Source organism: Lemur catta, chromosome 9, assembly GCF_020740605.2.
Source record: "Lemur catta isolate mLemCat1 chromosome 9, mLemCat1.pri, whole genome shotgun sequence".
Taxonomy (NCBI): domain Eukaryota; kingdom Metazoa; phylum Chordata; class Mammalia; order Primates; family Lemuridae; genus Lemur; species Lemur catta.
Genome location: NC_059136.1, coordinates 54,486,825 through 54,505,563, shown reverse-complemented (window position 1 = coordinate 54,505,563; position 18,739 = coordinate 54,486,825). Strand labels below are relative to the sequence as shown.

Genomic DNA, 18,739 nt, shown 5'->3' with positions numbered 1-18,739 from the left:
ATTAATTCTACTATGCTTACTGAATCCATAGTATTCACTAAATGATATTGACCAGTAATTTTCTCTCTCCAAAATTTTATTGCTTCCTTTAAAAAAAGGCAAGCAGTCAGGACTCCGAGTGGTCAGATGACTTGCCAGGTGTCAAGCAGCTAGGAAGTGGAAGAGTCAATCTAATCCCTGGCCTGTATGTCTGTTTTGTTTTGTTTTACAGCTCACGCTCTCTTCTCATTATCCCCCACTGCCTCCTGGCCACGGAGCCTCAGTCTCACTCACTTTAGTGGGAGCTGAGCCTAAGGAGAGAAAAAAGATCAGCTAATACAAAGGGTAAGAGACAGCTCCTTAAATCTTGCAGATGGTGTACCCTTCAGGCATTAATAATGGAACTAACATGAGAAATAAATATCATCTAGATTCCTCCAGAGCACATGTTAATACCCAGTTTCTGAAAAGAGCAGAGCTTTGAACAGCTACCTAATACACAGTGTAAGTCGTCGGATGACGCTGATGCTGGTCACGCTTCGGCATTCTGAACTAGCAGCTACTAACCAACAAAACTGTGCTGGGAGACACAAAGAAAAGTATTTGTGGTTTTATAATAGCATGTGTTTGAGATCTAATAGCTGGTTTGAAAAGGGAAAATCCTCAGTCAAGTGCATATGCCCCCTGAATAAAACTTGGAGCAGAGACTCAAGTAAACTGAGTCAAGTGTTTTTAAGCCACAGAAAATCTGTTTCTGGATTTCTGTCCTTTCAATGCTTTAAATGAGTTTACCTACATAGTAGGGTCAATCGTCTTACCTTAGGTTATGGCTGGGTTCTGTAGAAACAGCCTCCTTTGTGTAGAGGGTTTGGCATGCAAACGCTTACCTCTGCAATTAAGTCTCCATTTTCCGCATGGACCTGAGCAACTGCTCCAATTTCCTTGCACTGAGAGAAGGCTGCGTACAGCTCCGCGTCTCTCACCATGTACACGTCTTTATAGGCCATAAACATCTTGAAAGAGTTAACACCTTTATCTTGGGCAAGGATTTTCATTTCTTCTTTAACCTAAAGGGGAACAACAACAAGAAGTCACTCTAAGTTACACAATAATTTCAACATTTCCAAAATGTTGCATCAGAAGGGGACTAAGTAATCTAAGAACAACAGTTCAGTTACAGAAAAATGCAATTAAGTCCTTGATCTTTCTCTCAGGTTATACCCCATTTCATCTGATAAATTGCTGCTGCTATGAGATTGTTTGAGACAGACTCTTGCTATGTTGCCCAGGCTGGTCTCAAAATTCCAGGCTCAAGTGATTCTCTTGCTTGGCCTCCTGAGTAGCTGGGACTACAGGTGTGCGCCACTGTGCCTGGCTGCTATGATACTTTTAAATCATGAAAAAGTTAATCGCTTCCCCCAAAGTGCTTCATTTCTATACTTGGATATAAAATTTTCTACATCTACCTCCCAACTGGAGGAAATTATTCTAGAAAATGAGAACGAAGCCATGTGGCAGCAACAGAAGCAACCATGGATCTGGAAGGAAGCACAGTCACTGTGAGGCAAGATTTCAGGCTCAAGTCTGAAAGCAGCAGGAAGAGTTCTTAGAGGGAGGAAGTACAATGTGTGAGTTGGCCCAGGCGTGCCTGAGGAAGTATTTATTATACAAGCTCAGCGTTTGGCTGTGGAGCCATGGCAGGCACGTGCCCCTCTGGCAGCTCCCAGGAGGTGAGAGCTGGCTGCTCACACCACCCCAGACCAGTCGGAATTTTGGGGGGCCTTCGAGGTTGCCAAGGGTAAGGGGCAAGTCAAGGTCAAAGCCAACTCAGTAATTGCCCTTATAGGTCCAAAACAAGTCTCAATAAGGACTAAAAATTGCAAAGGAAATATCAGTAGATTTGATCAAATAAAACTATTTGAACTTCTATATGTTAAAACACATACACACACAAATAACAAAAAAGATAACAAGCATAGGATTATTGTTCTCATTAATAGTTGATAAAAGCTCTTTCAACTTGGTAAGAAAAGTCCTGACAGCCCAGGTGAAATTACCAGCGATTCATGGAGTAAATACAAATGACTACTAAACATATGCAAAAACATGTTAACTAATTAAAAAGTGTGAAGGCTGGGGGTGGTAGCACATTCCTGTAATCCCAGCACTTTGGGAGGCTCAGGAGGTCAAAGTTTGAGGCTCTAGTGAGGTATGATTGTGCCACTGCACTCTAGCCTGGGCAACAGAGGGACACCCTATCACAAAAAAAAAAAGTGCAAAATAAAGCAATGTAATTTTCTCTATTGAATCAACAAAGTTTAAAAATGATAATATTAAATATTATATTTGACATTACTCACTTCCATCACTATTTATTTCCTTATTAATTTTCCTGACTCTTCTTGATGGTGTTTTACCACCTGGCATGTTATGTATTCGTTGCCAATCCCCTGTCTTCCCCATTGGGAGTTCAGCCGCATGAGAGAGAGGGCTGTGTAAGGTTTGTCCAGTGTCACATCCCAGAACAGTGCCCGGTGCGTAGTGGCCACTCAATAACTATGTGTTGAATGGATGAACAAATTAATTACTAATTAATTAATTAATATAGAAAAAGGAATGGCAAAAGCTCCAAAATGGGGACAAGTGATGAGATGAACTCCAAGATAAGTTAAGTGACAATAGCAAGGAGCAGAACATGGTATAGTGCACCTCCTTTTTTTCCTCTAGTTTCAAATGTTCTACAATGAGTGTATTATTTTGATAGTCAGAAAAGAAATGCTTTAAATGTTGTTTGCATATATACATCATGGGCTTCCAAAGGAAATTATTAAATATGATCTGCATTGCTTACACCAAATACCTTTTACTTCCTGAGTAGAAGAGCCTTTTTGGAAGGTGACCTCATTAATCATCTCTTTCATTTTTGGAGAAAAATTAACTTAATCTGTGGACTATAAACCTTGCTATTATGTTTGCTGCACTATCTGTGAAGGACTGATTACTTGTTTTATATTAACTTGGTGTGTAGAGCCCTGCAGTTGCGTAGGAAGATTACCCTGTCAGGATACAGCTGGGAGCACACTCAGGAAAGAGCTCTGGACCGACCCTTCCTCTCTCAAGAAGGGTCAGGAGTGAGAATGGAGGCATCTAGTTCTAGAGAATTCTAAATTTAGAATTTCCTTGATTTTTCCTGAATATTAAATATTTCTAATTGAAGCTCTAATCTGCGGGAAAATACTGTTTAAAAGATTCTGAGGATCTTGAAGTTGAGAAAAAGAAAGATAAGTACTTTTAAAACTACATTTAAAGCATTTACAATTCATAGATTAGATATTAGGAACAGCTATTGTGAACAATCATAAAAGATTTATCCTGTTGTCTTTATGTGATTTAAAAAAAATTTTAGTTAATAATACATCACAGGATTCAAAATTCAAAAGGTACCAAAGAACATGTGATGAAAAGTCTTCCCTCCAATTCTGTCCTCCCGTCCTCCAGGAAGCAACCGACATCACTAGTTTCTTGCTCTTGTACAGAGCCAACAGAAGGAGACAAATGGAACAAATTGGAACCCAGGTACATTACCTGGTCACTCCACCAGGTCACTGCCACGTGAAGGCTGTAGTCGCAGCAGACTTGGGGATCTGCCCAGCCCCGCCAGGTCTCAAAGGCCTCTATGAGGGACTGGTCTTTCTGCGGAATGGCGAAATCAAGGATCATGGTGGTGCCTCCTGCCAGAGCAGCCTGGAATCACAAGAGGGTTTCAACAAGTTAGTGTTCTAGTGGCGTCATTATCACTTTGAACAATGTGCATTTGCAAGCACTTGGGCAAACGCGATGGGCCAAGGGAATTGCACAAAGATGCTGCCTGTTCAGATGCCCCAGAGAGACAAGAATAGGCTTTCTATAAATTAAAGTTTAGAGTATTAAAACTGCTGGAATTGCTTCTGCAAAAAGAATGCTGTATCTGATAAGATGAAAATGGCTTTGACCCAAAGAAAACAGAATGAAGACTATAAAGAAAATTCAACATAGAAAAGTGAAAAAGATTCAAACATTTTTCTTCTCAAGCAATTATATTCATTATCATAAAACTCCATTTTATTACGGTCCATCCTAGTGAATTGTACCTACAACTGCCCTGTGATCCACACAGAATCCTGGGAGACTTACACAGTTCCTGTCCTGCCTTCATCCCCTGCGACCAAATTGATGACTCCTTCATGCCTCTTTGAGTCACATCTGCCCTCTCCCTATTCCCCCTGCTGCGGCCATCTCTCACCTTGGCCATTGTAACAGTCTTGGCTGGTCTTCATCTCCCACTCCCTCCAACACAAACCCCTCATGGCAATGAGAGGGACATTTCCAAAGTACAAAGCAACTCTAAAGATGGAAGCTAATGCTTCTCACTGCCTCTGCAATAAAGTTTCATCTCCTTTACATGGTCTGTAAGTCCCTGCATTCTGCCTCAACTCTCAATATACTCCTTGGTGTATTAGTATATATTATATTACATCATGAGTAATTTAAAGACTGTTACTAAACCAAATGCCTTTGACTAATTATTTAAATTGATTTCACTTGAATTAAAATCACAAGGTAGTTAATATGCTCTTTTTTTGTTTTTGTTTTTTTTAGGAGAGACAGGGTCTCACTCTGTCACCCAGGCTGGAGTGCAGTGGCCTGAGCATAGCTCACCATAACTTCAAACTCCTGGGCTCAAGTGATTCTCCCACTTTAGCCTCCCAAGTAGCTGGTACTACTGGCATGCACCACTATGATTGGCTAATTTTTCTTATTTTTTGTAGAGACAGAGTCTGGCTATGTTGTCAGGCTGAACTCCTGGCCTCAAGTGATCCTCCTGCCTTGGCTTCCCAAACTGCTGGAATTACAGGTGTGAGCCACCAAGCCCAGCCACTGATATGCTATTAATGGTTGTATTCGAACAATGTAGGTGAAGAAAAACAAACGTAGACAAGGAGAGATGAAGCACAGTGGTTTAGGGCAGGGACCCAGTAGGCTCACTGGTTCCCAGGCACAAAGCTTAGATTCAGCACTTATCAATAAGCCATGGTAACTCAAGTCATTTCTTAATCTCTGTGTGGCTTCGATTCCTCACCTGCAAAATGAGGACAATCATCGTACCTAAGCCACAGGCTTGTTAGGAGACACTAAACAGAGGTGATGCACAGTGTTCGACCTGAAAGTGCTTTATAAGCTTTAGCACCACTATTTTGGGATGGGGAATTTTTCCACCTTTCCTGCATCATCTCATCTCATCTCATCATCAGAAAGGTGGTTGTCACAACACAGCAGGGGACAGGACCACCAGCCTCTCTCCCAGGCCCCCAGCACCCTCCGCACACAGCCTCCAGATACACCGGGCGCTCCTACATCCTTCCTGGCATACCAGCTCTATTCTACCTCCTTCTGGCTTAATGCAATAGATTTTTGTGTTTCCTTAAGTCACTTGGCCTCACTTCAGATCTTTTTACTCTTGAAAATTTCACTTTTTGTACAGGATCCTGTACATTGTTTCCACCTTTAAATAGCACTGCCTTATCCGTGGCAAAACAATACATATTTGCCTGTCTTAAGACACCCCTACTGGAGTGAAATGACAACACTAGAAAAATTCCTTGGGCTCTGTATTTTTATTTGAATACAAATTAATCTTCTTACCTTCTTTCTTTTTAAAGTGTCTTCCCAATATGACGCAGACATCCCTTGAGGATGAAGGGCATTTTTCTAATAGAATGTGCTGTTAATTAAAGGGTTAGAAGAAAGTACTTTTCTAGTGTCTACTGAACTAGAAAATCAAGCTTAAAGAACTATTCTTTCTGTTCTTTCCCCATTAAAAGTGTACCACATGCAGATGGAAAAACTAGATACATTCCTGGTAGGAATGTAAAATGGTACAGCTACTTTGGAAAACAGTTTGAACTTCCTTTGAAAGTTAAACACAGAGTTACCATATGACCTAGCAATTCTATTCCTAGGAGAAATGACAACAAGTCTACACAAAAACTTGTACACAAATATTCAGAGCAGCATTATCCATAGTAGCCAAAAAGTAGAAACAATACAAATGTCCATCAACTGATGGATGGATAAACAAAGTGTGCTATATTCATATAATGGTATCATCACATATTGTATGATTCCATCTGTATGAAATGTCCAGAAGAGGCAAATCCATAGAGACAGCAGTAGAGCAGTGGTTGCCTGGGGATGGAGGGGATGAGGAGGCTTGAGGGTGACAGTTAAAGGGTGCAGTGTTTCTTTCTGGGGTGAGAAAAATGTTCTGAAATTGATTGTGGTGTTGATTGCACAGCTCTGTGAATATACTAAAAACCATTGAATTAGACACTTTAAATGGCTGAAGTGTATTGTACGTGAATTTTGTCTTAATAAAATTGTAACCAAAAAAGGTCTAACACGTGCAAGCCATTACATGGAGTCAAGGGGGGCACAGAGGTCACGCAAATAATCAGACAAAGATTCTGCCCTTGGAGTGTTTATGGTCTAGAGAGGGAGACAGAAATATGAATAAATAAATACAATAAAATTAGATTGTAATAACAGGTAGTAAGTCTACTTCTATAATAAACAATAGCATAGAGATTGCTAAAGAGAAGTTAAAAAATGCTAAGCTCCCTAGAAGAGGTATAGAGAAAAAATGACTGGGAATTCAGAGGAGGGAAAGATCAGCTCAGAGATCAGAGAAAACCTGGATTTAAACTAGCATTAGGACATACATATGGAAGTTGCCAATTAAGTATAATAATATCTAACTCAGGCTGGGTGTGGTGATTCATGCCTATAATCCTAGCGCTTTGGGTGGCTGGGGTGGGAAGATCAATTGAGGCCAGGAATTCAAGACCAGCCTGGGCAGGCAAGATAGCCAGACCCTGTCCCTACAAAAAATTGAAAAATTAGCCAGATGTGGTGGCTCCTGCCTGTAGTTCCAGCTACTCAGGAGGCTGAGGCAGGAGGATCACGTGAGCCCAGGAGTTTGAGGTTGCAGGGAGCTTTGATCGTGCCACTGCACTCCAGCCTGGGTGACAGGGCAAGACCCTGTCTCACAAGAAAATAAATAAATGAGAGTAATGATAATATCTAACTCATAGCGAGTGTTTAGCGTGTGCCAGGAACTCCTCTGATGTTTGCATATTTTAGTCATTGCAACAGCTCTGCAGTCAGTACTATACTGACCCCGTTTTAGAGTGGAGGAAACTGAGCACAGAACAATTCAATAACTTGGCCAAAGTCTCACAGCCAGCAAGGGACAATGGCAGGACTGGAACCAGAGTCATTGGGCTCCAGAGCCTGTGCCTGCAGGAAATGTGAACAGCACAGGGAAAGCTCTGAGGAAGGAGACTTAAGAGGAAGAGGCAGCAGCTCAGCAGAAAGTGTAAGGGGCAGAACTGAGGTGGCTGGGGACCATATAAAGTTGTGGTCCCCAGAGGAGGAAGACAGGGCAATGCCTGTTTCCAGGCAAAAGGCGTCAGGCAAGCCGATTTAACCGGGATGATAGAGAGGTGGCAGATGAGTAGACAGAGGAGGACCACCATCCAGCACTTAGAAGGGCCTGAGTTAAGAGGGGAACATCTTAGTGTGGGGTTCTCAGGCATGTGTCCTCTTGGTGGTATTTGCAGACAGGAAGAAATGCAGATCTGATGCCGAAGAGCATTCGAGGCTGGGAGAAACATGTGGGCGTGACCTGGTAAAGGATGCCAGGGGGGTCCTGAGGTTGGCTGAAGTGACCAGGGAGAGAGAAGCAAAACATGATAACAGGAGGCACAATAACATGCTCCAGGACACCCCAACATTGAGCATGAAAACTAACCAGTGCTGAGCTCTGCAGAATGTTTACAGTGGCTATTTCTGGGTGGTACAATTATAGGCCATTTTAATTTTCCTCTAGTTAAATTTTATTTTCAATATTTGATAAATTTTCTATAAAAAGTAAGACTTTTGTAAGAAAAAATATTTTACCCATCTATGACACAAAGACATATATACATGTACAGTCATGTGCTGCATAACAATGTTTCAGTCAACAATGGACTGTGTATTTAACAGTGGTCCCGTAAGATTACAATATCATATTTTTACTGTGCCTTTGCATGTTTAGATATGTTTAGATACACAAATTCTTACCACCGTTACAATTGCCTACAGTATTCAGTATAGTAACATGTTGAACAGGTGTGTAGCCTAGGAGCATTGAGCTATCCCAGATGGCCTGGGTGTATAGTAGGCTGTGACAACCAGGTGTATGTAAGTTCACTGTGATCTTCACACAATGACAAAATCACCTAATGATGCATTTCTCAGTTGAAAGCTCTTGGGTAAGGACTGATCGCAAATGCTCCAACTGCCTAATTACGGTAACTAGGAGTAGGCAACGGACAGGAGAGGGGCAGCCACTTATCTTTTCTTTGTTTCTTGTCTGTTTCTTCTCCCCAGTCTTTCTCCCTCTCTTCACCCCCAGACTGTGAAGGAATTTCAAGAAACTATAGTGAATGGGAGAGGACAGCCTGGGCTGAGTTTCTCTCATGTTGCTATTAAATAAATGAAACCTAATTGCTTCCTTTGTTTCTACTTCTAATTGACTTGTCTCCACTTTTATTTGTCAGTTAGCCAAACAAAATGCATTTACCTTTTCTAATCTTGGCTCATAAATCAATTATTTCAGCTCCTAATTACTTTGGCTGTTCTCCCTTGAAAACCTTTCAATTTATGTAACACCCTCTTTTGGGGGACAGGGGAGTCTGCTGTCTCCAGCGCAAATGCAATGGAGCATAGAGAGAAACTCTAACCAACAGTCAGTTGGTCAAAATGTTACATGACACCAGATTTTATTTAAGAATGTATTCTGCTGCAAATCATTCTTGAAAGGACAGTGGTTCCCTCTTGTCCTGGGGCATACATTCCAGGACTCCCAGTGGACACCTAAAACCGCAGATAGTACTGAACCCTTTACATACATGCCTATGATAAAGTTTAATTTATAAATTAGGCACAGTAACAGATTAACAACAATAACTAATAATAAAATGGAACAATTACAACAATATGCCAGCATCACTATGCTTGTGCTTTGGGGCACTATGAAGTAAAACAAAAACTACTTGAACACAAATACTATGATAACTTGACAGTTGATTTGATAACTGATCCAGCTACTAAGTTACTAGCAGGCAGGGAGCGTCTACAGCATGGGTATGCTGGACAAGGGGCGATTTACAGCCCAGGCTGGACGGGGCAAGGACATTGTGAGATTTTATCACACTACTCAGAATGGTGCAAAATTTAAAACTTATGAATTGTTTGTTTCTGGAATTTCCCATTTAATATTTTCAGACCACAGTAACCGAAGCCGTGGAAAGGGAAACCACGGATAAGGGGAGACTACTGTATCCAAAAGCCTTTTCTTCCTTCTTATGGTGCCACCAACTTTTCATTTCTAAGCTGGAAAGAGTGACTTTGCTTCACTAACATCCATCACAGGACCTGCTCCACCCAAGGAAAACAGAAAGAAACCCAATAGTATGTTTGAGCCTTAGGTAGAAAAGCTCTTGGCTGAATTTCCAGCTCTCTCACAGTCATTAAGATCTATGAAAGCTAACTTCATGATCCTGGTTTATGTCTCAAATATAGAAGCACCTTCAGCTTTGTGACTTCCCAAGTTTGACATGCTAGTTGTATCATCATCCATCCTACTGTGCAAAACAGAGACTTAAGAGTCACCCTTGACACCTACCTCTCTTCTTCCCTGAACCCCCAAATCCAATTTGTCAACACCCCGCTGGAGGCTCCTCCTACCTGGTCCAGGAGTCTCTCTCCCTTCCTGCATCTTCACTTCCCCTGCCTGGTGCCACCTTCCTCCAAATGTCAGAAAGGGGAAGGGAAGGGAAAGCAGAACGGAAGAGGGCCACAAAGGCGGAGTTAATGAGTGGGCTACCACCTTGCGCCGCTGGAGCCCCTCCCCCAGGAACCCAAAGAGGGACACTGTAGACACAAGGCCAAGGTGGGAGGTGCACTCGTGTACACCTGCCCAGGCCACTTGCCACTTCCAATCTTTCATTGACTTCCCTCTGCTCTTAAGATGAACAAAAGACAATTGTTACACGGCCCACAGGGCCCTGCATGCTCTGAACTTTAGCTTTCTCCCAGCGTTCTGTTGAGTCCTCCTTCCCGCTCACTCAGCCCCTCCAGTGGCACTGTCCCTTCCTGTCTTGGGAAACCTCTGTTGCTTTCCACCTCGGAGAGAGACAGCACTCATGTTCCTCCCTCCCCTAACCCCTTCTCTACCTTGCCCAACAAAGCTTAATCCTGGTGCATGTTAGAATTGTCTACAAAACTTTTACCTCATCCCCCAGGGATTCTGATTTAATTGATGTTGTTTCATTTCTGTGTGCCCTGTGGCCAAGACAGTGCCTGGCGCATACATACACTCTCTAGATGTTTGAAGGAGAAAGGAAGAAAGGGGCCACTGAATTTTTCCCTAAAGGAATGAGATGGAATAATTATGACGTTTCATTTCTCCAATAGCAAACTGGAAAGGCCGTGTAAGTTGCACGTTAGTGTGAAATGCCATTCCCCAAAATATTGCTAGCCTTAGCAGCAATATTTTCTGAAGGCTGAATACTCAGTTTCGTCCAAAGCCCAGTATTAACTAGGACTTTTAACAAATAAAATTATAGTCTCTTTCTGTACTACGCCTCAAAGAATTTCTTGACTTTAAAAAAGGATTACATATTGTTTTACTTCATAGTAATTTTTAAGGTCTTTGCTCTTATGTGTGAACAATGGATCCTCAGGGCTCAGGAACTCATTCATGACAATCACTATAACATGCAATTTCCATGTTAGATGCAATGAGACATAACAGAAAAACTGAGGTGTCCTCCCTCAACTTGTTACTTCACATGTGAGAAGAGAGCACAAAGGTGTTGAGATGTAGACGCTGGGCAGTTGCCAAGGCTCACTTATCAGACTAGTAACCTGCTCAGAAACAGCCTGGTGACGCAAGCCATCGCCACTAGCACCTTAGCAAGAGGCAAAATGCCAGATGTCACTGACCTCAAGTGTTCACTCAGAAATAGTTACGATCATCAAAGTGAAGTCTACAAGGCCAAAAGTCTGCTGTATATTAATATAATTTATTATTAAAGCTGACATATCTCTAGGCTGTTTGCCATTGAGAATAAACACTGTGGTTTTTATCTCTATAACCCCTGCACAATGCCTGGAACTGAGTGGGTTTCTAAGAAATATTTGCTGACTAAATTGATGGAACCTAACAATCAAAGTGAAAAATCCTTAGTTCACGATTAGTCAATAGTAGATGGCAGTTAATGGATCAGAAGATGCCATTGTAGCATAAACACTATTTTGAGCTGAGGACGTTTGAGAAAAGGGTTCTTTCTCTCTCTCTCTTTCTTTCTTTTCTTTCTCTTTTCTGAAATCCCAAATCTGCCATAAAGCACAGCCTCCCCAAAGAGCTCAGCTGTGATAAATGCCCTCTCCAGGAATTTCACAATCAGGAAAGATTGACTCATCACCACAGACTAGAACCCTGCCCCACACCTAAATAGACATTGTCACAAAAAACATCATATGTTCCATCTATTCTCCTAAGGGCCCGTTTATCTTTCCTAAAAGTCATTTGCTTTCCTGTGAGTGCACTTTCTCCCCCTAACCTTCTCCTATTAAGTCATTTGTTTCTTGTAAGTGCCTGCCCCCCTCCCCTTCCCCACAATTGGCTCAATATTATAAGACCAAGCAAGTTCTTCTTCCCAACTGGCAGTATGAGTCATCCACAGCCTCTGCCCTGGTTGCATAATTTTGTCTATGAACTCAAGCCGTAAAATCATTTAACTAAAAAAAAAAAAAAAAGATGGCATATAAACCCCAAATTCTAACCCCCTCCTTGAATCACATTTTTCTGTGAATTCCCACATATGTATGTGAACTTTAAAAAATCTGTCTATTCTTTTGCGAATCTCTCTTTTGTCAGTTTAATTTGCAGGCCCCCAATCACAACCTAAAAGTTTAGAGGAAAAGATTTTCCTCCCTGACAGCTGCGTCATGGAAACCATGACTTCTAGACTACTGTCAAACATTGCAAACACTCAGGCCAGACAAATGAGGGAGAAAACAAGCTGTGGAAGTGAAAAGCATGGAGCACTTGAACATGCAAACTGAAAGAAGGCAAGTCCTAGAATCTGTTAAGTTCAGTGAAAGCATTCCTAGCACACAACACCCTCAATAGGGCCAAAGCCTTAACATCAAATTAATTTTCAAGGTGTTTTTTTTTTCCTCCTCTCATTAGTCCAAAGATTAACTTTGCAATTATTAAGTGGCCATTCAAGGAAACCATAGAATTACAAACCCTTAGTGCCGGAACATGCAAACTACTAATACAACATGAACTTTCAATGCTCAGCCTCACTAGTTATTAAAGAAATGATCTTTTAGAAACATTAAGAAGTTCTGTGTTTTTTTCTATTAAATTGACAGTTTTTTTTTTTAAGTCATTACCCACCATTGGCTAGGATGTAGCGAAATGGGAATTATAATGGGAACATAAACTGAAGAGCCTTCTGAATGTACGTAACTAGCTCCTCTAAGATGTGTCTGATACTCGTTGGCCCAGGCATTTCACTCTAAGGGATGATTTCTGGGGCAATCATCAAGAATATGAACCATGATTTACATACAAGGATGTCTGTCATAGCATTGCTATTTACTAGCAAAAAAACTAACAGCCACCAAAATGTCCATCACCTAAAAGATGAGAATGGAGCCATTCACAGTTTGGGAAACAGGAAGAAAAATGGGTCAGGCGCTGTGGCGGGTGGGAGGGATACATTTGGTTTGGACCACGCTGTTTGAGGTGCTTCTGGGGCATCTAGGTTGTGATATCTGAAGACAGGCAGAAATGGAGGCTTGGTGCTTAAGAGAGACGGAGGCTAGAGAGAACGATCTGAGACTCAGCCTCCAAGACAATAATGGGGCCACAAAATCTTACTCTCCAATGATATTCAAGGGCCTGGGGAAATGGTTAATGAACAAGGCTGACTCCAAACAGTATGCCCAAGTTGGGAGAAGGAAAAAAATGTTTGTATGCCCCCCGCAAAAGAAAAATCGGAAAGGATAAGTAACCAAATGTTAAAATTATAGACGATTTCAATATTATTTTTCTTTGTACTCATCTGTAATTTTCTTTCTTAAAAAGCAGTTTATTGGTTTAACTAATGTATATTGAGCAACTGTAATGCTTCAGCATTTTCTTTAGGGCTGGATGGTAAGTACATATTGCTTTTATAAGTTTTAAAAATATTTTTTTAGTTGTTCAATCTAACCAATGCCTCATTTCAAAGGTAAGAAAATGTTGACACTCCCGGCCGGGCATGGTGGCTCATGCCTGTACTCCTAGCACTCTGGGAGGCCGAGGCGGGAGGATTGCTTGAGCTCAGGAGTTCGAGACTAGCCTGAGCAAGAGTGAGACCCCATCTCTAATAAAAAATAGAATGAAATTTCGCCAGGCAACTAAAAATATAAAAAAAATTAGCCAGCTGTAGTGGCACATGCCTGTAGTCCCAGCTATTTGGGAGGCTGAGGCAGGAGGATCGCTTGAGCCCAGGAGTTTGAGGTTGCTGTGAGCTAAGCTGACTCCACGGCACTCTACTGGGCAACAGAGCAAAACTCTGTCTCAAAAAAACAAAAAAGAAAATGTTGACACTCCCCAGAGAGGAAGTGACTTGCCAGAAGAGGTCACGCAGTCAGCCACGCAGTCAGCCCACATAGCTCCACCCAGCTAGAAGCCCTGGCAAGCAACAGAAAAAGGGATTTAGTTTGCAGTCAAGGTTTCTGAAGCAGAGATCTTCCACAAGTTGAGGGAGCTCTATAAATACAACCATAAATGTGTGCTTAATCACATGTCTTATACTGCCTTTTAAGTAACCGATGGCATTTTACCAAAAAGTTTCAAAGCAAAGTATAATTTCCTGTCTCAATAATTTCAAGAACTTTTTGTCCTTTACAAAAAAGACAAAGAAAAGAAAAAAGAAAAGCATGTTGCATGGTTTCCCAATTTTTAAAAAGATGATTCTTCTGCCAGCTACTAACACTACCAGGTTCTTAAAGAGAGTCCACCCACTCCAACTTGCATACCTATCTGAATATAAACGTATGTATTTGAAAACTTGCAGAACTCTCATAATTCACTCTCTTATCACAGCATGTAGTAAAAGCAAAGTCATAATTCCTTTAAGTGTATTGAATTCACAATATCCATTGAATAAAAAGACCTCATTGTCCTTCCTCATGGATATTGAATTACTGGAAGACCACTGTACCTGTAGTATAAGCCAACAAAATGATATATGATTTCTTTAAAACAGAACATTATTTCCATTAGTTACATCAGAGAGCTTTTACCTGTAATTAAGAAAATCAATTATAGGCTTATAACCAATCTCTGACATGAATTAGATTTACAAAATATATAACCTTTAGTTGACTTGTATTTCATTTGTTAAATTGGGTCCCATCACAATCTAGTGATTAATAAATAGAATATCACAAACAGTATCCCTTCTATTTGTCAGATATCATAAATGATCAGCCTGGTGGATACAGAAAGCAAACATCTGTCGTTCTAACCTTTTGGGTCCCATCTCCTGAAAGCATGATATATCTTTTCTGCTTTATGGTTTTCTATACTTAAGGTACCCATTTCTGTCCCCTTAGAGATGATGTGGCTATAAATGCACGTACAAATGCCTTACCAGCCTAACACCTGCAACGTGTATTTATTTTGATAACTTTAACTGCCTCTAGCTTTCGGTAGGTGGACAGCTGCTGTATTTTCTAAAGATGATGTCTGCTCTATTTTTTAGGAAAGCCATCTCACATTAACGTGCAACTTATATGGCTTTCTCATCCAATCTTGTCACCCTCACAAATCTGAATATTAGATGTTTTTTCAAAGGAATAGAGCCTGGTGGGTAAGAGTGTTAGTGACGGGGTCAGGCAGTACTGAATTTGAAGAGCCACTCGGTCACTTACAGAGAGAGCTAGGCATGTGACCTTAGGCAGGTAACTTAGGCTTCAATTTCTTCAGTTGTAAAAAGTAGATAGTGGCACCTGGGATTGCTGGAAGATAATGTACAAGTTAGCAGTGCTTGGTATGTAGCAAGTGCTTAATAAAATAAATGTTACTTAATGGTATTTTATTAATGTTTTTTAAGTTTAACATATACAACCAGCTTTTATAAAAGGCCTTGTCCCTGGCTCCCAAAAACAAAGACCCACAACGTTGCCTGGGAATTATTGTGAAGACTAGGAAAGAAGACAAAATAACTCCATAAGGCCCTTCTTCCTTAACTCAGGCCAATGTGTTAATGTTCATGTGTGTCTGTGTTTACCCACCTGGCTCCCTTTATGAAGCCTTATCTGTTTCTGAGGGTGGGAAGTGGTTACCTCCTGGGATCCAACCAACCAATTTTGAAGTAGACTATTGCAATTCAGCCCCTGTGTGAGTATTGTTTAATATTCAACAGGAATTTGGTATTTTCTAATCCTTCAACCTTAATAGCTCTGACCGTATCATTTTCTGCTTAAGATCCTAAGCTCCTGAAGAACATGTTTTTATTTAATGTTTTGAAAACTTTTAGGTATAGAAATGCCTAGACAATCAGCTGGTGGATAAGTCCTTTCAGATGTTGACAATAATACGCTACAAGGACCTGCCTTCTCAGAAATTATATATCTCTCTATGACAGAAAAATCACAGAATGGCCAAGGAACAGATAGAAGACTAGGAACCCCTCCCAGGACCTTGGGGCATGCATGCACAGACACTCTTGAGAAAGGGAGGTAATGCTCCTCCCCTCAGCATTCCAACACCCTCTTCTTTGCTGCTTTATGGGAATCCTGATGGGAGAGAGATCAGTGAAAGCCACTGCTAAGCTACGAGAAAAAGAATGATGCCAGTGGGCTTGGCAAATTATGCTCAAAAACAGCAGCCTCCCACCTTGCAAATCGGGGTGTTCAGTGGAATGCCTTGCCACCAGCAAAGCACTTTGTTCATGAGGAGTCTGTGATAACAGAAAGTGCTTGCACTATAGCTGAAAACGGTGGGTTACAATTTTTTTTATTTTTTTATTATTTTTTAATTTTTTATTTATTTTTTATTTTTTGGGTCAATAGCTTGGATGCAAAATTTTATATACAGGTATGCACACACGCACACATACACACATGCACAAGACGATCTCAATTATGTAAAATAAAGCAGATTAAAAAGCATAAAGACAATACACCAAAACACTGGTTGTCACTGAGAGGGAGAATATTGGTAATATTTTTCTTCTTTCTACTCTCCTATTATTTTTTCAATTTTCTATAATCATGTTTTGATAGCTAAAAAAATTATTTAAAATGTAAAAGTAAGTTCATTGTAATTCAGCACATTTCACTTTTTTAGCAAAAGGGAAAAATGAATATTCAAAACAAAGTTTGCCAGTTTTCAAAGCAGATAATGATCTGTCCCACAAAAGACTTTATTGACCCTATAATAAAGGTGGATAATTAGTAACCAGGAAGAACCTTTCCACATGTTGATGTGAGCAGACTGCCCCTGATCAGTCTCTCTGGGTCAGATCTGCCTGCCTGCCTTTTTCTGTTAAACATTCTGGTCAATCAGAGAGGATTGGGGAACTTGGAGGGCAGGAGGTGTAAGGAGAGCAAAGGGTTAGAAATCAGTTAAGTTAAGGAAGTGACCATCACCAAAACTGCTTTAGTTTTAGGCTACACACCTGGACTAAATGGCCTGAATTCTTTCACGTATCAAGGCGTGTTCCTCTGGAAAATCTCACACATGTCCCTGAGTGAAGATTCTTAGCCTTAAGGATATCAGTACATCTTCACTTTGGAAGGAGCCATTTTTCTCAAGACAGCCGAAACGCAAGACTCAAGGAGGATGTGGGTTTGGCTTTAGCTCAAGTGCTGAGAGGAGAATTTTAACTTTATGTTCCTCTAAAGCCGCCCTGTTATTCCCCTGATCTTGTTTTCAGGAGCTGTGGGGAAATATTTAAGGTTCTTTTCACTGACTTGAACTTCTAGACCTTTGTATCTAGAGAAATCCAAGCCTACCTCACCTGGGGATGGGAGATCCCACTGTCATCCTGCAACATCAGTAAAGCTACAGATAACTCAAGCAGCAAGAATCAGGGTCATATTTGATGTCCCCAGGACAAGTAGGTCACAGCAGAGATGGGGCTGGGTTGCCCTGGTGTGAGTGTGAGTGTCCTGGAATATTTTCTCTGTGAAACCCTGGTCAGGGCTGTATTATTTTCTACTGGGGGGGGGGGGGTGGAGGCGTGCATGCAGTGGGCTTCCAGCCCACCCAGGCAGGTTACCCACCACACTGCTAACTTTGAGTCAGGCAGTAACTAACAGGTGAATGGATTTTTCATTTGGTTTTTGTTCTGGGAGGATGGAGAGAAATGGCTGGGAGTGTCACTTTTAAAAAAAGATTCTATAGGCCAGTTGTGGTGGCTCATACCTCTAATCCCAGCACTTTGGGAGGCCAAGGCAGGCAGGAAGATTGCTTGAGGCCAAGAGTTGGAGACTAGCCTGAGCAACAATATGGAGACCCCATTTAAAAAAAAAAAATTAAATTTTTTGCTGGGCATGGCAGTAAGTGCCTGTGGTCTTAGCTTCTCAGGAGGCTGAGGTAGGAGGATCTCTTGATCTCCTGAGCCCAAAAGTTCGAGGCTAGGGTAAGTTTTGATCTTACCACTGCACTCCAGCCTGGGCGTCAGAGCGTGACTCAGTCAAAAAACAAATCCTATAGAAAATAAGAAAGATTTGTGGGTTTACACAGAACATCAGTGAAAACTGGCGCTCGGGGTTGGGGAGATAAAGGACACAGAAGAAGGAGGGTAAGGGAACAAGCGGCCCGGGGCGGCTGGAGAGGCAGCGCGCGGCGCGGGGCGGCGGCGGGTACCTTGGTGCCCTGGTGGAAGTCGTCGACGGCCCGCGCGCCCATGAAGGGGAACTGCATGTGCGTGTGCGTGTCGATGCCGCCGGGCAGGACCAGCTTGCCGGCGGCGTCCAGGACCCGCAGCCCGGCGGGCGCGTCCCCGGGCGGCAGCAGGTCGCGCCCCAGCGCCCGCACCACGCCGTCCTGCACCAGCACGTCGGCCACCTGCGAGAAGTCGTCGTTGACCACGCAGCCCCCGCGGATCAGAAGCCGCGACGGCGCAGCCATGGCGAGGCCCGCAGGGTGGCCCTCCCGCCGGGTCCCCAGCGCAGCCCCCGGCTCCGGCTCGGCTCCCACCCAGCGACCGGAAAGCCGAGCCCGGAGGCCTGGCCGCTTTCTGGGCCGCCCGCGGCGGGCTCCTCCCCCGGGGAGGGCCGGGCCGGAGCCGCGGGGGGCGGCGCGGTCTCTCCGCACGCAGAGCCCGGGAGCCCTGTCGCCCTGAGTCCAGGTGTGCACTCGGGGTTCTCAGTCACTGCAAGGGGAAGCTCTTGGAGTTTTTAATAGTGAGGGACATGTGTTTGCTTCCTAAGACACTTTGGGGAAAGAAGTCGACCTAGTCTCTTCCCTTGCTGAGAGCGTTTGCACCAAAAGACGACACGGACGGCGAAGGGGACAGGGAGAAACGCCGTCACCAGCAGCAGCAGCAGCAGCAAAAATGCTCAACCCCACCAAGCCAGAGCCGAACCACTTGATCTG

At 42.5% G+C, this 18,739-nt stretch overlaps 1 protein-coding gene across 4 annotated transcripts in view; it reads right to left on the bottom strand.

Annotated features, from left to right (window-relative positions):
• Window positions 1-18,372, bottom strand: part of DPYS (dihydropyrimidinase) — a 96,178-nt gene extending 77,806 nt beyond the window's left edge. For 3 of the 4 annotated variants that reach the window (XM_045560385.1, XM_045560383.1, XM_045560384.1), the window contains exons 1-3: window positions 18,008-18,372; window positions 3,565-3,723; window positions 867-1,046 (exon numbers count right to left, since the gene is read on the bottom strand). In XM_045560385.1, coding sequence (XP_045416341.1) covers window positions 867-1,046; window positions 3,565-3,723; window positions 18,008-18,271 — 603 coding nt within the window. In that variant the 5' untranslated portion in view covers window positions 18,272-18,372. The remainder of the gene's footprint in view (window positions 1-866; window positions 1,047-3,564; window positions 3,724-18,007) is intronic. The other variant, XM_045560382.1, reaches the window with a different exon arrangement.
• Window positions 18,373-18,739: the final 367 nt, after the last annotated feature.